The sequence below is a fragment of the Lactuca serriola genome, chromosome 8 (assembly GCF_051521515.1).
Source record: "Lactuca serriola cultivar US96UC23 chromosome 8, Lser_US96UC23_V15, whole genome shotgun sequence".
Lineage (NCBI taxonomy): Eukaryota > Viridiplantae > Streptophyta > Magnoliopsida > Asterales > Asteraceae > Lactuca > Lactuca serriola.
The window spans coordinates 66,300,270-66,316,034 of NC_136415.1; the positions used below are offsets into that span (position 1 = coordinate 66,300,270).

Genomic DNA, 15,765 nt, shown 5'->3' on the forward strand with positions numbered 1-15,765 from the left:
TGTAACTTGTACTCTTGTACTCATTAAATGGTTTTATGACTCCATAACTTGTCCTCAAGTTATGGAGGTTCAACAACCACTTCATTAAATCATTAAAATGTGTAACCTTAATTAGTTCTATAAGTTACAAAAAAAGGTTACATTCTTTAATAGTTTAAAGTCTTCCATAACTTGTCCTCAAGTTATGGAACTTGAAGAGTTTTTTAATTAAAACTACTTTAAACACATAAGTTATGGAATTAATTAGTTTTGAATATTTTCAAAACTCGCCTTCAAGTTTTGGAATTTGAAAAGTTTTCTCTTATGAATATTTTAATTCCAAGTTAAGCCCTTAGAATTTTAAAAATTAAAATTCAACCCTTATACTTTATAATATTATAAGTTAATTATATATATATATATATATATATATATATATATATATATATATATATATATATATATATATATAAGAGCAAGTCAGTCTTACCATTAGTAGGCCTCATTCACGAAGCCGGTCTATAAGGGGGTTATAAGGTTACTGCCTATAAAATGACAGTTTAATGGGTGTCCACTCTCACCCACCGCTTCCTTGACTGGTGGAGGGTCGTTAGCCGAACAGGTAGGACAAGGACTATAATTCTCCCTTCATTAAAAGTATTAATCATAAATACTAAGTAACTAAACTCTTATAAATTCCCAATCTTAGTTACTTAGGAAAATGTGAATTTGGTGCTAACCCATGAAATTACACTTTGCACTTTGCTTAAGTCGGTTAGTGGAGCGTGTGTGGTTAACCGGAACACTAGCTGGATTTAACAAGGTAGGCAAAGGGTAACTTAATGTTTATCATAGTATCGGCGGAGCGCGTGTGGTTAACCAGCACATCGATTGAGGGGTAAATATTAAGCGTACCAAGTATATTTGCAAGGTTATTCACACCTTGTTTTGTGATCCTCGGCATCCCAGTCACAAAACCTGAAGGGCACACTCGAGATTGAAACATGCCATTGAAAAGTTCAATGAGTATCAAAAGAATCTAGGACTTTCAAAACCAATTAAAACCTAATAATACATTTCGTTTATCTTGGTGGAAATTGGTGAATCGTCATTCACCTACCTTCAAATATTTTATAGCTTGGATTACGACATCCCTCTTCCAAGTTATAAAAGTATTGTGTTGGGTCCTAGCCTTAATATTTCATATTGGGTGTTATATTAGGGACTTTACATCAACTATCTTGAATATCTCCCAAAAGATGTCTGGTTTAGACATTTATGATCTTCCCAAATCTCTTGAAACAAGCTTTCCTAAATGAAGATGATGTCCCATGGAAATCATACTTCTTTCACGTCCTCCAATTATTCTCCCTAACCCAAAAGTTCTTGAAAAGTTTAAGGTCACTCAAGCCCTATTGGCAAGCAAAGGTCTATGTGTGATCACATCATGGAGATGTAGTCACATATTGACAAGCCGGGAGAGTTGGGTGTCAAAGTCTTGAGAAAGTTGGTGGCTCGACTACTTTCTAAGTCACATAGTGAGTTCCTTTGGGACTCCTATGAAATAGACGATGAGAAGACCCTTAATGATCTTATCTATTTGCTAAGATCAACTTCCTAAAACTTTATGGACATTGACAATGATGACTTTGGATATCCAGTAAAGCTCTCTCTTCCCAATGGAAAGGGATCGACCATAGTCAACTCGGTTGACCAAATGGTAAAGAGAGAGGCTAAGTCTGTGATAGTCCCATGTACCATTACCAAAGGGTCCATTTGTTACAATTGCCAAAGGTAGGGGCACTGTTTGCGAAGCTGCCAAATTTACCTAAGGATGTTAAAGTCAATAAGTTTGACTCTACTTCAGGTAAAGTCCATTGTCTAACTCTGTTAAGCTCCTATTTGGAGATTCTTATTACATAATGTGACCGAGTCACATGGTGATGTTGTAAGAATTAAAGAAAAAAAAGAGAAAGCTTAAAGGAAGTATATGTTGCTTCTGATCGCGAAGATGGATTTCGATCGCATCAGAATTTTGAAGTTGTTACTTAGGAGTTATGACACATTGCTTAGGAATAGATAACAAAAAGGTTTTCATATGGATTGTAAGGATAAGTTTTTCCGCAAAGTTTTAAAATAAACGGTAAATCTTTTGATTTTAGTTATTTTATGTATCCTTACAATGGCATTTGTGAAAATTTTTGTTGTTTATAAGATTCCATTAAGAGCAAGAGTGGAAATATGAATTTGATTCTTTCATTTGTGGTAGTGTCAAAATTTACCAAATAAGGAAAGATTCTCATCACCTAAGTTTCAGTTGAATAGAAACTTGGAATCATGCAAGTTATAGTATGATGAATGAGAAGCATTGAAAGAATTAAGACTAATTACTTGTTCACATGGATGTGCGAGTCAAGTAAAGGACTAAGGGAACCAGTACACATTCTTGTGCACTGGTTAAGTCCACCACAAAATATCGATAACACTATTCGTCATAATTTACTATAGCTTAGTAAATATGGTTATACTTACAGGCTTAAGTATAATTCTGAAGCATTGGAAAAATTTCAGTGTATGGCAGAACGAATGAGAAGAATCAAACTAGGCAGAAGGATAAAAGTTTCTCAAATCTGAAAGATGGGAGAGTACTTTAGTATCATGTTATATAATCATCTTAATGATTAAGAGACCTTATCACAATTCATCCTCTAAGTGCATTCGGGTAGCTAAGAAGAGGAGCTATGAATTGTTGAAGTGGTCAAATCAAGAAGATGAGTCATACTTCGTTCCCAAAACAAGTCTTAGAGTCATACTCCAAGACTATAAGTTGAGTGACATATCTTAAAGAAAGGTTTAAAACACTTGTCAAATATAAGAGTAAAAATTTTCTACTCTTGTACATTTGAAATTGGTAATTTGTGATGTTTTGGATAAAACAAAGACCAACTAAGGCCAATTGTGTGAAGTGTTTGTCTTGATTAGAATCCACACTATCTCTTGAATATCTGACAAGAAAGTCTTATATGTCAAGAGGACAGTGGGAGTCTTAGAGGTCCTGAAAGTCTCAAGAACTAATCAAGAATAAAACCTGAAGTTCTTCACTAGCACACGACTTAAGGTTTATAACCTATCGTGTTGACATATTCTGTGCCCATTCCAATTAAAGTTGGTTTTGCATATGAGTTCTTAGAGTTCTCAATTGGTTGCACAACAACTTGGAAGCAATGGCATGCCCTTGAGCTACCAGATGACAAGAAATTAAGATTGAGTTCAGTCCATATGAGTTTGGATTTGTCATTATCCTTTTCTTGTGACTATTGTTTTGACAATTCACATGGATAAGAACACATACACCATTAAATCTAAGTGTCATAAGGTTTCTCTCCGCTTCATGAAAATGATGGTGAGGAAACACTTTCACTAAGTAGATTTTAGCTAGATAGCAATTGTGTTATTTGCATTCTCAAAGTTGTTATTGGAGCGTGTGTGGTTAACCGACACACTAACATGGACTTGTGAGAAGCGGCAAAGGTCTAAACAATCGAGACTATGATTACGACATACCTTTTCATAGTTCTTAAAATTGTTTAGACACACCTGTGAGCTATCTAAGATAAGGTGTATGATATTGATAAAGTTTTATCAAAGCAATCTAGTATCAGAAATCTGAACTTTGGTGGGAAAGTCAATAAAGTATTGTTTTTCTAGAAGTTCAGCTGATTTCTGAATACATGTCAAAGCTAGTGGGAGCATAAGTGTTATGCTAATAATCATCATGTTAGAGGGAGCATGATAATTATGATAAAGGTTGCAAGTTAGCAATGTTAATTATAGAAAACAAAAGGTATCAATTGGGAAAACGTTGTTTTGCTATAATTAAGGGAGAGGAAATTATACTTCATCTCAAATCTAAAAGCTTAGATTGAGGTTTTAATCGTATTTAGTCAAGGATATATATATATATATATATATATATATATATATATATATATGAATTTCATGTTGGAATGACTCAACATAAGGAAATTCTATATATGGGTCTATTATTTGCGTTCTAAAATTCGATTATGATTACGACATCCCTTTTCATAAAATGAAATTGTGAGAACTTGGCAAATAGAAATATTGTAGCAAAAGGACTGGTCTACTATCATGTCTTTATGTGAGACATCATAAATCGTGTCCCATATGCTTCGGATATAGGATCGATTGCATGTGCTATAATATTCATCCTTTCTAAAATTTTCCAAATGCCTGGGGCATTAAGAAGGGAAAAGGTCTAGAATTAGGTATGACTAAAAGGATTAAGCAATTGTTGAGGTCAATCTAAGGTTTACCAAAGATTGGTTGCTCAGGGACAGTTGGAAGTATAGTGTTAATTCTGGAAGGGCCATATTGACATAATCTGTAAGGAGGCAACTCTTGTTCAGAAGTGATAGTCAAAATGTAATATGGAAATGTTTCAAAGTTAGAAATGATTCAATTTGTGTAAGATTAGAAAAATTTAATGCAAGAAGGATGTCTCCATGGATTTGATCTCCATTGAAATACTCTGTAATGTTTGTTGACAAGTCTTTGTGACTTTGACATAATCATTACAAGAGGATCAGTGCATATAAGTCTAAAATCTAACAATTTTGATAAGTGGCAGGAATTTGGAATTCTTGCAAATTGCAGTAAGGATTTGGGACTGTGAAATGAGAATCATTGGAGTTATGTTCAATTGATCTATTTCACAAAGTAAAGATCATAGACAAACATAGTATGCATACTTGGTGTATGGCATGACTAGTGTTTAGAAAACATAGTGTACATGCTTGGAGCATGGGAAAACTATTGTTTTAATTCAAGAATAAAGTTGATAGCTGAAACAGTATACAATGAATAATGTGTAATCATATGGTGATAAATAAAAGGTGTTTTATTTATATTCATAAGTTCTGAGACCATATTGGATTCAATTATTATTGTGTTTCACTTTACATGTTTTGACTTCTAGAATAACTAGGTCATTGTTCTGAATGACTAAGTTATTCAAACCATCCACAGTCAGTCATATGTTGGAAGTAGATATGAATCAAGACTGTTATGGGTTGGGCTTGTAGAGGTCTAAGATGTTGGACAAGGTGGTGCTACAACACTCATGAGAGCTCATAAGTTCAAAGTATTGGATTCAACCCACGCTCATTTGAATCACTTCATGGATTTTATCACGAGTGATCATGAGACGATAATATCTTATATTCTTCAAACCTATAGATATGAGTTGTTACTATGAGTTGGTTGTACATTGATTGCACGAAAATGCATTGGTAACTCGATGTTATAAAACATCCATTTGTGTATGATTCAACAAGTAGTAGAACAAGCCATATGAGTCGAAGTTTATCCATTCCTTTTACCTTCGGGATAAAAGCGATATCTGTGGGCCCCTCGATGATTTGATGATGACAAATGGAAGTGCTCGGCCGGTCCAGGACTGATTTGATTTTTTCAATTAGTCAGTCGTCATAAATCGGAAATCGGGAAACAACAAATGGACAGAGAGAATGATTATAATCCATGTCTCAGTCCATATGATATCTAGATTCGAGGAATATATGATCCCTTATCTCATGGACAAGTCATTGACAAAGGTCAGAGATCATCGGCAAGGTCAGAGTTCGACAGAAGCTTTTGAGAGCTATGATTGCCAGTCAGTTCTTGAAGTCATACTTGCAATAATAGTTTTAGACTTATCCAAGTGGGAGAATGTTGGATTAATGTCTAAGTCCATAACTATAATTGGTAAGACTTGACCCGACCCGACATGGTCCATTTGGGTTGCATGGCATCATGCATTTGGATAGACTATAATGAGAGAAATAACACTTAAGGTTTGTTAATATATTATAAGTTCTAATATATTAATAAGATTATTTAATTAGTATTGATCAAGAATTAATCTAGGATTAATTAAGTGATCAAAAGAAGACTAATTAAATATATGGGTTGATTGTGTAAAATCATCCATACTTATATAGTGAGCTAAGACTCCATGGATTATCAAGTTCGGCTAAAACCTATAAGATGCTCCATGGTATATTTGAACCCATGGATCCAAGGAAATGGAAAGCCATGACAATTAGGGTTTACCCTAATTGTCACTAACTATATAAGCATCTTATTCTTGACAAAATCGGACACTATGTGTGATAGAAAGGGCTAGCCGATTTTTATGAAGTGTGGATTTCTCTCTAATCTATTCTAAGTGTATTTGGTGTTGTGTGAACCATTTTAGGTGTCACACTTGGGGCACTAGGCACTGAAGCTTCATGAAGACATTCTACATCAAATAGGTATGTAATTCTAACTTGTTATATTCATATGAATCCATGTTATTATGCTAGTTAGGATGAATACCTTGGAAAGTTCATATTTGCATGTATAATAAAGAAAACATAGATCCAAGGTATTTAGGGTTACATGTACACTTAGGAGTGTTAGAATGCTCAAAACCCAAAATTAGGGTCTACTCAACGAGTTGGAAGGTCCCAACTTGACGAGTTGAAGGCTGAACACGAAACCGTAATTTTTAGGGTTCGCACCCTATTTAAAGGCCTTAAGCCTCATTGTTTGCCTCCCTTATCGCCCCTTTTTTCCATAGAAACCCTAGGTCGTGTTTCATCCATCATTTTGTGTGTATGTGTGTGTGTGTGTGTGTGTGTGTGAGCTTGGAGTGTGATTTTTGGTGCTCTTTTGGAAGGAACTTGAAGCTTGAAGAGTGTTGATTGAGAGGAAGGTTGTAGCTCCGGTGTCTACACTGTTGTGGCAACCATTATGAGGTATAAAGTCGATACCTTGGCCTTTTATTGCTTAGATATCCTTCTATGGAAGTATTTTGCCATTTTTGGTTCATATTGGAGTCATTTTTGGAATGATGCATTACTTGAAGTTGCCACTTCATATCTGGATGTTTTGTGGCCCATTGGGCCTAAAGTCTTAAGCTTTATCAGGTATTGACCCTCTTCCATGCCCTACGTTCCTTAATAAAGCTTTGATTGAGTGTTTTAGCCCTTTGATGCCATACATGGACGTAAAGTTAACAACTTTATGTGGTATCTCAACCCTAGGGGATCAGATCTATAGATTGGGGGTTTGGACTCGCTGGAAAAGCGGATGAATGTGTTAAGACTAGGAAAAATCGACGAGTTTCCCTGCTAACTCGGCGAGTTGGCTTGGGGTTTCCCCGATCTTCTGGACACTGTTCGAACTCTATGAGTTGCTATGATAACTTGGCAAGTTGAATAGGGTTTTTCCCGATTTTCTGAGAACTAAAGGAACTCGACGAGTCAACAAGTGTACTCGATGAGTTGGGTCAACATGGACTGGTTACTTTGACTTTGACCATGGTTGACTAAGTTTGACTTTAAGGGTATCTTTGGTATTTCGGGATTTTGATGAAGTTAGTCACATGGTGGTTGTAGGTAGTTAAGTTTGGAGTTGTGAGTCGGGATTTGATCGTATCAGTTCAACATTCCTTGAGAGGCGAGTCTCCTCACCATACCAAAGGGTTGAAAGCACCAAGGCCGACCCATTCAGTTAGTTGTGATGATTATTGTGGAATCATTGTTGATATGCCTAGTATGTAAGTGAATGTGCTAGTACCTTATATGTTAGGCATGGAAGACCCCGGGTGGAGCCCGTGGCAATTGGATATCAGACCATGGGGGAAGCCCATGGCATACCAGGTAATGACCATGGGGGAGCCCATGACATATAGGTATAAGACCCTGGGGGGGAGCCCACGACATCCTGGAGTAAAACCCTGGAGGAAGTCCACGACATCCCTATATGTTTATATATGTGTTATGTGGTATGCTAGTTATTTATGTGATATGTGGTATGCTATTTAACTCTGTGTTATTTGCATGGAAGACCCCGTGGGAGCCCGTGTCACTTGTATATCAGACCATGGGGGGAGCCCATGGCATTCTAGGTAAAGAACATGGGGGAGTCCATGAAACATAGGTATAAGACCCTGGGGGAGCCCATGACATCCTGGAGTAAGACCTGGAGCGTTTCCACGACATCCTAATATATTTATATGCATGGCTTATGTTATTGATATGGTTATGTGATTATGTGGATTATGTGGGGTATGCTCTAAGGAACTCACTAAGCATTAACTTACAGTTTGTTGGTTGTTTCAGGTACTTCAGGATCTAAAGGCAAGAGCCCGGCGTGATGACGCGGCATGCACTCTCTGGCGTTTTATTTGGGACACTCTGATATTATGAATAATTTATCTGATGTTATGGATTTTGAAAACAAATGTGATTGGAATTTTATATCTTATGGAAATGATTTGGTTATTTAAAATGAAAATTTTTATTGGAAATTTGGGTTGTTACAACTTCAAAGCTGAAAAATTTGTAGCTTCCTTCTAAAGCTCTAAAAATGTGATGTTTGTGAAATAAGAGAAAAACTCATGATCCATGGATCTTTTAAGTTCTATAGTTCCCAAATTTGACCACCAAATTTCCTAACTTTTCAAACTTACACCATTTTGCATTTAACTTGAAGATATATTAAAAAAACATGATCCTTCTCCACCATAAGTTATGATAACTTGGTCCTCTTTACCTAATTGGTCAACTATCTAGTGAAACCAATTTTTCTCATTTTTTCAAATTTGACCTTCATTACTAAATGAGTCCAAATATTATTCTAATCCCAACATATCTCAAAGTCAACTACTAATACGATTTTATTTATTATTTTATTATTTATTTATTTTTATTTAATTAAAACATAATTTTTTAGCCATGAAAATAGGATATTACAATATCCTCAAAATCTCATATCCACTATAGCAATCACGACCATGATAAACCTCACCCCAAACATGGTTACTTATATTCTCAAAGTTATTGCGTAAGTTATCATGTCTACATAAAATATTCAAAAGATGCCTTTACACTTATCTGTTTTTGTAAAGATTTCTTTTTATAGTTAGTGATCCATGTTCTTTTTAGACCATACACAATGGTCTTCACGACAATAATCTCCTTTCACCTCTACCTCACCATTATCGTCTTCCTCAACATAGCCGGTATACTCCCCACTTGATTGTGGCCGTGGTCTGCAAGAGAGAAGAAGAGAGACCTGATTGGTCGTGCTCTTCCGTCCTCCCCAACACGAACCACCACGACCACAAGCCACGACAAGGCACCGAGATGGTGTGCACAATCATGGTTTGTGGCCAGCTAAACCACAATGACCTTCGTCTTAGGTATACCAGACAACCTTTTGTTTAATCCAATAAATGTCACATTTAATGTAAAATGAAGCTATCACCAACACCTACAATTAATGCACAAATGAAAACCGATAAAATCTAATTAAAACTACACTAAAAGTGTTTGAAACTAACTTGTCTTGTCGACATAATTTCTTTTCGTAACTTTTTATTTCCAAAATGAACAAACTTCTGTAACAAACTAAGACTTTCTTGCAAACACGATATACACTGATGAAACACATCGTTAGTTCTTTAACTCTACTTTAATAATGATTAAATATTTTACCTAAGAAATTTGATTTAACTAATGCATAAAGTTAATGTGCAATCAATAGAATTATACTCTTTTAATGTCTATTGGTTAAAAAACACGGAAGAGTGAGGTTATAGACTCATGTAGTGCGATTAAAACCCAAATATGAAAAAAGATTCTTAAATATAAAGAATAATTTTTTTTAGAATAAAACCGATAAATAAATGGTTTTTATGCCAATTTCTTTATTAAATCATAATAGAGATAAAGATGTTTATAAAACTTTATGTTTACCTTTTATCTTAGTATTTTTTTTCTAATAAATTCTTTCACAATTTTTTTTAAACAAAAGAATACAAATACATACTTTTGCTATCTATTTTTTTTTAAATAAGATTTATACCGCATAATTTTCTTTTTGTGACGTTTCTATTATTTTTTCTTAGTTATAAAATCCTAAACTAGAAGTTGCGAGTCCTAGTGTTGTAGGAGACACATATGGGTTCATCCATGTTGTATTTTTGATAAAAATAATATACGGTATTCAAAACGTAACATACGATGTTCAAAATGCATTGTACAAAAAAATTATAAAAACGATATTTTTTGTACATTACGAGGACATTTGTATAATTTTTTTAAACATATAGTTTGTTTATGAAAAAAAATACACATGGATATTTTATGTAAATTACGGGGATATTTTTTGTAATTTATTTTGTACACATGGGTAAAACTGGCAAACATATAAAAATCTTAGACTTATGAACTGTGTTTGTAAAAAGAGAAACATTTAAAGGGCTTTTTCTATAAATTAAAAAATTATAGGGACTAAAGTTGCCAAACTATGAATTTAATAAAAGACTTTACTGTTCATAGACACTATTTTTTATTCTATAGAGTAATGTTTTTGTTATCTAACCCATTTATTTAGTTAGGGTAAACTACATCGGGAAAAAAAACCTATGAATGAGAGGTATCATGGGAACACCAACTCAAGTGTCTTGCTATCAAAGCCTTTGAAGTTTGAACCAATGTCTGGATTAAGGTTATCTGGTATCCTTATAAGTAAAAAGGTGACCAATTTATCATGAAACCATGACATCATCATTTTATAAAGTTATAAAAATGGTGTTCACTAAGGCTTGGCGGAGTGGTCTCGACACTCCTCAACAAAAGTTGATTTGGACCCGGGGACCACCAGGCTACCAACTCGACATGCCGAATTCTGTGCCCAACCCCGATGAAGTTTTCTCGAGCTCTCTCTTATTTGTTTTCTTCTTCCCCTTTTCTTTTCCCTACCCCCAACAACATTTTTCTTCCTCATTTCTTCCGCTCCCTCTACTTGGCATTACAATGAAGAAAAGGGCGTTTGGCTGAGGTAAAGCTCGGTGCACTTGGCACCACTCCCCTAGCCTAATAAAACATGCGCGCGCGCGCACACACACACACACACAGAGAGAGAGAGAGAGAGAGAGAGGAGAGAGAGAGAGAGAGAGAGAGAGAGAGCCTTTTCTTAACCACCATCACTTCACTCTACATCAAATAGGACCCAAGATGGTTTTCACTGGTAAAAACCTCCCTCCGCATCAACTTGTATGCATGAAACACTTCCCATACAATTTAGCCTAAGAACCGAACATCCCTGAATATTTCTTTCTTTTCAATCGTAAAAATGTTCTTGTGTAAAGTCTTAACAATATTATTATTATTATTATTATTATGTTTCTGATTTATTTTAATAATAAATGCTAACTTTTTCATTACTGTTTTCATTTTCTTCACTTGTTTTCCATTTTTATCAATTATTGTTTTAGCTTTAGTCACAGTATATAAGCTAAAAGCCTAAAAACCAATTAAGAAAATGAAAAACTACACTAAATAAAAAGACACAACCAAGACAAAAATACCCAAAAATACCAATACTTATAATTCGCATGGATATTGTTGCAATTAAAGCAATTAGTTTCATAGCCACCGGATTCTCAAACTGTGCACCACAGTTATGAATATATAATGAAATTAATGCAAGTTTGGATCAATCAAAATTTCTTCTATACATTCAATCCACAAAAAATATCAATTGTTTTCTTTTCTCATTTACTAATTTACATCAAGATTCCAAAGTTTATAAAACCTTCAAACCACACATATTTTCTTGATTTGTTGTGCAACTTCCGTCATAGAACCTCGCCTACGTAGTACCTTAGAAGCACAACGAATGCCAAGATGCAATAATTTCATAATCTTCTCCTCATTGCTTGAATCATTTCCCAAATTCAAATCGATAACATCACTCATCCACTTCCCTTCGTCCACGGATTGGACCCATGTGGGAAGATCAACCCCTTCCTCATTCAACAAAATGGTAGGATCCTTACCCGTTAGCAATTCAAGAATCAGTATCCCAAAACTATAAACATCCGCATCTTTGGATGCTATACGCGTGTCAATCAACTCAGGTGCACGATAACCAGATAAACCGGTGGTTGGAGATGACACAAGTTGGATCAACCCTGATTCAGATATCAAAGCTTGAAACTCTTTGGTAAGTAGGATGTTGTTTGATTTGATGTTGCCATGTTGAAGATTGTGAGAATGGAGGTGTTCAAGGCCTATAGCAACTTGAAAAGCAATCCTACTTCTAACCTCAAATGTCAATAGAGATCTTGCCTCTTCATTTCCTGAAATTATAAAAAAAATCTTTAATCATTTCACTATTTCAAAAATTGTAAAATACCCCTATTCATCCACAAAATATAGGTGCAAAGTACAATGTGAACTAAAAAGTGAACACTTACCATTTAAATATGAAGACAAGCTTCCCATGGGCTTCGGGTCAAAAACAAGAAGTTTTTCTTCTTTCCCAAAATAGTAACCTCTAACAGGCAAAAGATTCTCATGGTACAACTCACCAATGCACACAATTCTCTTGGTGAACTCCCTTTTAGTAACACAAACATTCTTGAGCCTCTTCACAATCACTTCACTATGGTCTAAGTACGCTTTATAAGTTGTACCTATAGTTCCTTTCCCCAAAACCTCTGCTGAAGCTCTCAATAGATCATCCAGAAAGAAACCACCATGTCCAAAGAACACTAATTCATCCTTATTTTCTACACGACTCGAATACCCTTCATCTGACCCGGTGTTTTCACCGACCATGATATGATCAGGACTCCGGGCGGCGTATTCCGGTGGCTTCACCGGTGATGGTGGTACTGTTGACGCTGCATCTTGAACAGCTCGCGTTGAACTTCTTGATCTGATAAAGTTTCTACACAGATAGAAAATCACTGCGATGATCAAAATTGACCCCAGAATTGATCCGATTACGATTCCGGCGATTGCTCCGCCGGAAAGTTTGTTGCTTTTGCCTTCATTTGAGCAAGAACTTAGAGGACTGCCGCATAAATCGTTGCCTGTGAATGATTCGATCGGAAAATTGGCTAGGCGGGTGGGGATACTACCGTTGAGTCTATTCATAGAGACGTTGAATTGTGTTAAGGAAGTGTTGATGTCGGGGATTTGCCCGGTGAATTGGTTGTTTTGTAGAAAAAGAAGTGTCAGTCTTGTTAAATTGCTGAAATTGGGCGATATTTCTCCAGAAAAATTGTTGCCGGAGATGTCTAATCGGGTTAGATTAGAGAGCCTAAAAAGGGTCACCGGAATTTCGCCGGAAAATCGGTTGTTTTGCAGGTTAAGCATATCGAGCTCAGAGCAAAACTCCAGGTCTTGCGGTATTTCGCCGGAGAGGACGTTTCCACGGAGGCTGAGTGCCTGAAGTTGGGTTAAGCTCCCGATGGAGTTGAGTGGGATCTGTCCAGAGAGCCGGGCACCTGGGAGGCGAAGGGCGGTGACACGGTTGCTGGAATTGTCGCATGTGACTCCTTGCCATAAACAGGGGGACGGGTTGGAAATGTTCCACCGGAGTGTGTTCCCGCGTACGGCGGAGCGGAATCTGGTGAGTGCCAATCTGTCGGCGATGATGTCGGAGAAGGAAATATCCGATTGAAAACAAAGAAAACAGAAGAAGATTGATGCAAGAAGATTAAAAAATTCCATTATTGAAGAAGGAAGACCTTTTTTTTTTCTGTTTTTTTGTGAGAATCTATGGAGGTTATTTCTAGTTGAAGTTGGTTCTCCGTAGAGAAAACGCTGCATGAAGAAGAAGAAGAAGAGATTTATGCGTTGACTATTGACTGCAGCGTTGATTGGTTCTCGTTTGAAAACGAGACTTTCTAAACGCCTCCTTTTGGTATGGGAGCTGATAATTCTACGGATGTTTTTGATACATCCACTGATTTTTGAAAAAAATGACAATTATGCCCCTGGTTCTATTTAGAGTTTAATTGATTATTCAAAAACATAACTTTGGTAAAACCATTATACCAAAAGAGAAACGAGGTTTCCAGGAATATACTCCACAATAATCACGTTCTCCTCCTCCATCATCACTTTCGTCTTAATCTGCTCTTAACGTAAGCAGCATTGCTTGCCCTCTGCTCGGAACCATTATGCCTTTGATCCTGTTGAAAATTGAATCAAATTGAACATACGAACAAGGGAAAACCACCATACGTAAACCGAAAGGAATTCATTTTGCAAGTGAAGAAGGAAACAAATTCTTCAGCGACATCCCCACATATATCCCATTGCACCACTCACCAACAGATTGATTCGGCTTCTGATGGGTATGCTAACGTGAAATAATTTATTCCAACCAAAGATTCAGGTCTGAGTGGCTTTAATTGGGTTTAGATCTGACACTGCAACGTTTTCATTCTGGTAATGCGAGCTTCGAGTCCGTTTTGCTGGTTTTTTTAATGTCGGGTCGACTCAGGCGATCCTAGAGCGTGCTTGCCAAATTGGTATGCTGAGAGGACAAATTAAGAAAGTAGGGCAGATCGTGAGTTCATGGGCATCGCACGTTACGATGTTGAATCACCTACCAGTGCATATTTGTCTCATTGTAGGTGGAAGTGGAACTCTACATTAGCATTAAACACGGTGCTCCGATGATTGGGTAGCCGCTATATACGAAGCAGAGGATGAATGTGAAGGTATTAAGCAATAAGATCGGGGTGGCAGTGAAGTTGCTCGTGGCATGGAAAGGAGAGACGGTAGTGGTGGTGGTGGCGGTGTAGAGATATTGAGAAAGAAGATATAACGGTTGCTGAGCATGGTTATGGAAGATGAGGAGGAGAGCTAAAGAACTGAAGTAAGTGCTAGAAAGACACTGGATTTATCGAGTCATGGAAATTGCTGGGTTGTGCTTTTACCTCAATCAAGAACATGGGCCCTGAATAGTTGGATGTTTAAAGAATCCGAATGGGATTTAACGAATAATTAATTACAAAGGGGCATAATTGTCATTGTGCTTTAAAATCCGTGGAAGTATCAATAACAATCCTTGGAATTATCACCACCCTTTTGGTATAAGTGCATAGGAAATATTCAAATGGTATCTTAAGCACTTTCCGTAATTAATTAAGTACTAATTCAAAGAATTAGAGTCATAAGTCATAACTCATTCGTCGGCTAAACCAAATCAGGAAAAGACATATGATATATAATGATATTTTTTTTTTAATATCTATATGTAATAGAATAATCTATATGTAATAGAATAATCGCCAATCGTTTAGATGGGTACTGCTAATTTTTATTTTTAAGCGAAATACTCTTTTGACCAAAGTGTAATTAACGCAATGCTTGCAAAATATGAAAATACCTGTACCACAAAATATGAAAATAGCATTTACTGCCGTCGATTACCACCAAAGAAGAAGGAAGATATATTGATTTTTTGCTGATGTTTACCTAAGTAACGTGGAAGATTAAAAAAAAATGATCAGATATTATTTTGAACAAAAATCAAAAGTTTCTTGGACCGGTGTTTTTTCCTTGGACCATGGGTTCGGTCCGGTTTTTATCCGAAATTTACAAAAACATGAAACCGGAAACCGGCCCGTTTATAGAAAAATTCGGTCCGGTCCGAGGCCGGTTCCGTTTTTTTTTTTTTTTTTTTTTTTTTTTTTTTTTTTTTTTTTTTTTTTTCTGGTTAGGTCCGGTTTTTGGGTTTATATACTCATCCCTAGGAAAGGGGGTAAGGTGGGTTCGGCCTTTAATAAAAAAAAACAAGATAATAAAATTAATATGAAGAGTAAAAATATCATTTTACATATACTTAATTATACATTATTAACAATGTTATTTAAAGAACCCACACAAGAAAAAGAAACCACAT

At 36.0% G+C, this 15,765-nt stretch overlaps 1 protein-coding gene across 1 annotated transcript; it reads right to left on the reverse strand.

Annotated features, from left to right (window-relative positions):
- Positions 1 to 11,547: 11,547 nt before the first annotated feature.
- LOC145066555 (putative inactive receptor kinase At1g48480) lies at positions 11,548 to 13,767 on the reverse strand. Its single transcript, XM_079013848.1, has 2 exons — positions 12,317 to 13,767; positions 11,548 to 12,199 (listed from the first exon to the last, which is right to left on the reverse strand). The coding sequence occupies exons 1-2, from the start codon at positions 13,677 to 13,679 to the stop codon at positions 11,655 to 11,657; spliced, it is 1,908 nt and encodes a 635-aa protein (XP_078869974.1). The 5' UTR covers positions 13,680 to 13,767; the 3' UTR covers positions 11,548 to 11,654.
- Between the last annotated feature and the right edge of the window lie 1,998 nt (positions 13,768 to 15,765).

Excerpts from the sequence above, each read along its gene's own strand:
- LOC145066555 (XM_079013848.1), bottom strand. The coding sequence starts at position 13,679 with ATGCAGCGTTTTCTCTACGGAGAACCAACTTCAACTAGAAATAACCTC. Across the intron at positions 12,200-12,316 it reads CTTGTCTTCATATTTAAATG|GAAATGAAGAGGCAAGATCT; the intron begins GTAAGTGTTCAC and ends TTATAATTTCAG.